General features: G+C 52.9%; 1 protein-coding gene across 1 annotated transcript; it reads left to right on the top strand.

Annotated features, from left to right (window-relative positions):
* Positions 1-2,724: 2,724 nt before the first annotated feature.
* LOC123052287 (zinc finger protein ENHYDROUS) lies at positions 2,725-6,192 on the top strand. Its single transcript, XM_044475417.1, has 4 exons — positions 2,725-3,108; positions 3,206-3,608; positions 3,723-4,096; positions 4,323-6,192. Exons 1-4 carry the CDS (start codon positions 3,018-3,020, stop codon positions 5,990-5,992), a joined length of 2,538 nt encoding a protein of 845 aa, XP_044331352.1. The 5' UTR covers positions 2,725-3,017; the 3' UTR covers positions 5,993-6,192.
* The last annotated feature ends 391 nt before the right edge of the window (positions 6,193-6,583 follow it).

Raw genomic sequence — 6,583 nt, 5'->3', positions numbered from 1 at the left:
AAACACAGACAACTAAAGTTGTTTGCCATAATATGTAGAGAGAATTCCTTATTTGGCCCTTTCTTAAAATTAGCTTCCCTATTTGGCCCCTTGAATTATTTTCTTCCCTTTTTGACACTTAAACTTCATTTTGTGCTCTATGTGACCCTTTCATCTATTTTTCCATCCAATGATGTTAACTGGCACATGCAATGACAATTTTACCCTTGATGGTAATATGTCACCAGAAAAGAGAAGAGAAGGGGCATGAACGAACAGAACAAAAAGGGGGAGGGGGAGGGATCTGCCTTGGGAGTTTTTTCAATTTTTTTACGGAAAAATCTGTGTTGGGAGTTAAAACACAACATAACCTCCTGTACGTGTGCGTATATAGGTCTATTGCTCTTCCATGTATCCCTGTTGGGGCCGAGGTCCCTGTGCCCGACGTGCGTGGGTGCGCCGAGGCCGCTGCCACCTCCCATGCACGACGGCTCCGAGGCTGTCGGCCGTGTTTGTACATCGTATTACAAGTGTAGCTCGTATCCTCCAGAAACAATACGTACGTGCAAGCTAGCACACGGAAGCAGCTTGATTGATTTTCAAGTAGCAGCACTGTACGTGCAAGCTAGCAGGTTGGCAGCTTAATCGATTCTGGCCTAACTCTTACGTAGACGTACGTACGTGACTAGCTTCTGCTCGATTAATCTGATCGTCTCGGAACGTAGCGACTTCTCTCATTGGAACGAACGCAAAACAAATAGATGGATTGCAGCAGGCTAACTGGTGCAACTCGCCGGCCGCACGGCTATAGTGCACGTACTGTAAGCTATGTACTGTAGATCAATTAAGCTGCCTACTTGGTTGCTAGCTTGCATGTACGTGTTCAGCTTCAACACATCGAGGTGATCAAATGCATGTGTGCATGTAAATAATTTGGTCACATACAACACTAGGGGTAAAACAGTCTTTTCGGGTTAAACTTAACACCGTTACAGGTCAAAATTAACGGAAGTGTCACATAGGGAACAAAATGAAGTTTGAGTGTCAGAAAAGGAAAAATACAAAAATTTGGGCCAAAAAGGAAAGAAAATTTTAAGAAAGGCCAAATAAGGAATTCTCTCTAATATGTATGCCTCCGTTGCAACATGCAATTTCCTAGTACAAATATAATGTTTATTAGAGAAAATGCCTACACTTCTCTCACCGAAAGGAGTGCAATGTAAATTCACACAAAATCTAAAAGTATTTAGCCTTGCGCTTTTGAAAGGGTACTTATTAGGGAAACACATGCAACTTCCCCCTACGAAAAGGAGTAGAAGATCATTTCACATAAAAGTCAAACAATATACTCCCTCTATGAAGAAATATAAGAGCGTTTAGATCACTACTCTTATATTTGAGGGGTACTTATCAGTGTATATGGTTTGAAAAGATTTACTTTCAGGAGAAACGCCTGCACTTTGCCCACGCGAAAAGAAGTAGTAGCAGAAAAAAACGTTCACCAAAACGGCACCCATTTCCATGGGATTGCTGGCAAGTGTCACCGTCGCTTGCCTGCTTTGGCTCCGTACGCGGTGATAGATCCAACACACACCACGCAGGAGGTGGGTCTACGCGACGGCACCTAAAATATCCTCCCCCATCGACACGAAACCTAGGCGGAAAAACAACAGCTACCAACACGTAAAAGTGAACCTTTTTTATTGATAGTCCACCTTTGCAAGAAACAAGCTCTAGCTCACGAGTTTACTATCCGCCCCAGTCGCCAGAGGGAGAAGGGGCCCCGTGCCCCCGTCAGCCCGTCGCAGGCGACTAGTCCGCCTCGACAGCGTGGGGGAATACGCTCGCTCGCCGACTTCATTCGAGTCCGTTGCGCGCGAATACGTACGCCCGCGCCGTCGCGCGTACGTATGGCCGCAGCGCAGCGGCTTCCGTTGGCGGTGGCGCGCGGGCGAGCGCGTCCGTTACTGCCTGCCGTGCCGTGCCGTGCCGTGGCCCGAGGCGAGGGCGGGGGGCGGGGCGACACGACAACCCCCACCGCCATGTGGATAACGGCGATCTCTGAGCAGCCGCGCTAGCTTAGCTGGGGCCAGCATCGCTTTCCGCCCTTATCGACTCCGGCCGGGGAGATCCAACCGCTGGCCACCGCGTGCTTCCATTTCCCTTCGCTGGACACGACACGACTCCCCCTCCTTTTCCGTCCTAGCCGCAGACATCTTCGCTCACCTGACGATTAAATCCGTTCTTCTCAGAAAGCATCCCATTTTTCTGAGGGACCAAGCAGTAGCATCGCAGCTATTTTTCATTTTTTTTCCCAAGGGACCAAGTAGAAGTAGTAGTAGCAGCATCTCTCTCTTTTTTTTTGCGTGTGTAGCAGCATCTCATTGGTGTATAACGTAAATGTACAGTACCAGTAGTACTGGTACTTGTACAGTACTTGCGGCGGTATCAGCTGGTCGACCATACGTAGGTACGTGGAATTGAGGGGGGAGACGGCACAGTGATGGAGGCGATTGGACACGGGCGATTTTTCTCGGGGTGTGGGGCTGGATTTAAAAGGGGGCAAGCTAGCCACCAAAAAGGGTGTCCCCGCAGGGCAGTAAACGGCAGGGCGAGACCACGTGCGCACGAATCACGGCGCGGAATCCGACGGCGGCGAGGGGACGCTACCCACCCCGCACCCAAAAGCCAACGTGCCGGATTGGCACCGCGCGGTACACACCACCCCACCCCCCGCCCGAGCGAGCACCGCAACGCCAACGCCAACGCCAACGCCTCCGCCTCATCCCGATGCCGCGGCCGCTCTGACTCCCATCCATCTCCCCACACCCCCAACCCCCAATCGAAAGCAAGCCAAGCCAAGCCAAGCCAGCCAGCCAGAGAAGAAGCGAAGAGAGGAGGAGGAGAGAAAAAAAATCCTCCGTCCACCGCCGCCGCGCCCTCCGTTCGCTGACGCGGGTCTGGGCGCCGATAAGGGGCAGCTGGAGGGCTGTGAGCTGAGCGGAGCGGCGGCCGCAACGGCGCCAGATCGACCGGGGATGCCGCCCAATCCGACGGAGCCGGAGCAGCCGGAGGCGGCCGCGACGCCGGCGCCGCCCAAGAAGAAGAGGAACCTCCCCGGGACGCCAGGCGAGAGCGCGCGCTTCGGGTTTTGCGGGGTGGTTGGTACGCGGCTCGCGCGAGCTTTGTTGGTCTGACGGTGGTCGGTTTCCGTGTGCTTGTGCAGATCCGGACGCGGAGGTGATCGCGCTGTCGCCGGGGACGCTCATGGCGACCAACCGGTTCGTGTGCGAGGTGTGCGGCAAGGGCTTCCAGAGGGACCAGAACCTGCAGCTCCACCGCCGGGGGCACAACCTTCCGTGGCGGCTGCGGCAGCGCGGCCCCGGGGCGGCGCCGCCGCGCCGGAGGGTCTACGTCTGCCCGGAGCCCGGCTGCGTGCACCACTCCCCCGCCCGCGCGCTCGGGGACCTCACGGGCATCAAGAAGCACTTCTGCCGCAAGCACGGCGAGAAGCGATGGGCCTGCCCACGCTGCGGCAAGCGCTACGCCGTCCAGGCCGACCTCAAGGCTCATGCCAAGACCTGCGGCACCCGCGAGTATCGCTGTGACTGCGGCACACTCTTCACCAGGTACTGCTTCCAGCTCGGTTCCCCCCAATTTCGGTGCTCCCTTTTTTCTTCCCTTGAGGGGCAAATGTTTGTGCTTTTGTTTCATTCATCAGTCGGCGTGCTGGCTTGATTCAGGAGAGACAGTTTCGTGACACATCGCGCTTTCTGTGGCGCTCTCGTCGAGGAGACCGGCAGAGTGCTCGCTGTTCCGGCGCCGCCTTCGCCTCGGCCACCTGATTTGGAGGAGGTTGAGGAGAATGTGGACAAGGACAAGGAGAAAGAAGAGGAGAATGTGGATAAGCACAAGGAAAAGGAGGATGAGGGGGGCAAGGGGGGAGAAGATGAAAATGAGACTTCTGCCGTGGCCGAGGTGGATGAGCCACAGCACGTTGAGGCAGCAATGGAGGAGCCACAGCCGCAGCGGATTCCGTCGCCGCCATCTCCAACGCCGCCATCTCCAACGCCACAGGAGCAGCAGCCAATGGTGGCAGTTGTGCGAAATTTGGATGGTATGCTTCTTTTGCATTTTGCAATGTGTTTGTCTTACTATCTATTCATAGACTATGTTAGATTTATAGCAAAGTCATTCTCCCTAAATCCATCTTTATTTGTTATTACTGTAACAAGAAAAGGAATACATGAGTCTTGTTTCTTTCCCAATTTAGCTAGTCTTATGATCATTTAGGCAACAATGATGAGTGACTTGTTTTTCCGTACTGTGCCTATATGTTACAGAGCCAGTGGTGGTTGTGGAGCCAATTGTGGATATCAAGCAAGAGGAGGAAGATAAGCGAGATGAAGATGTTTGCTTCCAGGAAGCTGATAAGTACAATGTCGCTGAACTAGAAGACTCCAACTTGCCAGATAATGATACCCCGATGCCTCCTTGTTTCCTCCCCTCGCCCTCGGATGCCATTGGTACAGATGGCAGCAGCACCAGTTGTGGCACAGTCAGCAGTGCATCCAATTCCATTGCGCCAGCAACGACGACTAGCACATTTGCGGGGCTGTTTGCATCAGCCACAACAAGCACCACTCCCCAGAGTAGATCGCTGCGTGATCTTATCGGTGTTGATCCCACCTTCCTTTGCCTTGCAATCGGTACACCATCCTCTCTGTTCTCGCAGACAGATGCAAGCAACCCTGGCACCTTTGCTCCACCACCAGCACCGCACATATCTGCGACTGCACTCCTGCAGAAGGCTGCTGAGGCTGGAGCTTCGCAAGCAGGCACATCTTTCTTGAAGGAGTTTGGTCTTGCAAGTTCCTCCTCATCAACCCCATCCAGACCACCTCAAGGAAGGTTCATTGACAGCAGCTCAACGCAATCCCAGCAGCCCCAGGGAAGGTTCATCGAGTGCAGCTCAACACAATCCCGGTTACCTCAAGACAGGTTCATCGACAGCAGCTCAACACAATCCCGGTTACCTCATGACAGGTTCACCGACAGCATCTCAACACAATCCCGGTTACCCCAAGACAGGTTCATCGAGAGCAGCTCAACACATTCCCGGTTACCTCAAGACAGGTTCATCGAGAGCAGCTCAACACAATCCCGGTTACCTCAAGACAGGTTTATCGAGAGCAGCTCAACACAATCCCGGTTACCTCAAGACAGGTTCATCGAGAGCAGCTCGACACAATCCCGGTTACCTCAAGACAGGTTCATCGACAGCTCAACACAATTTCGATTACCTCAAGACAGGTACATCAATAACTCGATGCCATCCAAGCTATCTCAAGGGAGATTCATGGATACCTCACTGCCATCCCAGCAGCTGCTACCTCAAGGAAGGTTCCTTGACAACTCGCCAGCATCAAATCTGTCTCAAGGAAGGTTCTTTGATAACTCGCAACCATCCAATCCAACTCAAGGAAGGTTCTTCGTCAACTCGCCACCATCCAATCTACCTCATGGAAGGTTCACTGATTATTCGTCACCAGGAAGGTTGCCTCAAGGAATGTACATCGATGGCTTGCCACAATCCAGGCTACCACAAGGAAGGTACATCGACAACTCACCACAGGCCAAGCTACCACAGGGGGGAAGGTTCGTTGATAGCAATCCACAGCAATGGCACCAAAGGAGCAATAATCATAACCAGCTAATGGATATGGAGCCTGGGCCGATGGTATCTGGTAGCCTTGGCCTTGGTCTCGCCTATGAAGGTTCAAATCCAAGGTTGCCAGATTTGATGATGGGGCAATCACCACTGTTCGGTCCCAAGCCTGCCACTCTGGACTTCCTTGGGCTTGGCATCGGAGGGACCATGGGCGGCTCCACGGCCAGCGGTGGCCTACCGGCATTGATGGTGGGAGGAGAGCTGGACATGGGGTCTGCCGCACAGCCGCCCTCTCCATGGGAGGAGGCACAGAGAAAGACCAACGGCCGCACAATCCTGTGAGGTTCTCTTTTTTGTAAACCTTAGGGGGCTTTTGTGCTTTGGCTCATCCATTCTTTCAGCTGCTGTGTTGTGTTGGGTGGTGGTAGTAGGAAAGCTAGAACCGTGCATGTAAGCTGCAGAACCTGTACATAGATCTTCCGTCTCGCCATCCCCCTCTCCTGTCTAAATTAAAAGCTATTACTATAGAGAGAATTTGATCATTGTGACCTTTGTGGCCTGTTCCTGTCGAGATGCAGCGAGGTGGTAACAGTAGTGGTAGGGGTAAGTAGAGTGGTTCGGTTAGTTGCCTTTACTAGTGATAGCTTGTGGTGCCAAATTGCCGACGCAGGATTGATCCCGGGACAGCGAGGGGCAAGTGAAAGGTGTTTTTCAGTTTTCGCCTGTTGCTATCGGTCAATATACTTCGGCCAAACTATATCCTCAGGCGAGTCTAGTCTCTGCCCTTTTGAGAATCACCGCGGCATTTTATTTATTTTCCATACATGCAAGAAGCCGGTCTTCTTTGCTTTGCGTTTTGCTGGCCATGTCGTCACCGGTGAATGTGATGGGGCGTCAGTCTCCTCTGCGTATCGTGCTACATGTTTTTACACC

The sequence above is a fragment of the Triticum aestivum genome, chromosome 2D (genome assembly GCF_018294505.1).
Source record: "Triticum aestivum cultivar Chinese Spring chromosome 2D, IWGSC CS RefSeq v2.1, whole genome shotgun sequence".
Taxonomy (NCBI): domain Eukaryota; kingdom Viridiplantae; phylum Streptophyta; class Magnoliopsida; order Poales; family Poaceae; genus Triticum; species Triticum aestivum.
This window is presented reverse-complemented; position numbering and strand designations above follow the sequence as displayed.

Bases quoted from the DNA above. Each gene is read 5' to 3' on its own strand.
- LOC123052287 (XM_044475417.1), top strand. From the start codon at position 3,018: ATGCCGCCCAATCCGACGGAGCCGGAGCAGCCGGAGGCGGCCGCGACG. The intron at 3,109-3,205 runs GCGAGAGCGCGC...GTGCTTGTGCAG, and splicing joins GAACCTCCCCGGGACGCCAG to ATCCGGACGCGGAGGTGATC. The intron at 3,609-3,722 runs GTACTGCTTCCA...GGCTTGATTCAG, and splicing joins TGCGGCACACTCTTCACCAG to GAGAGACAGTTTCGTGACAC.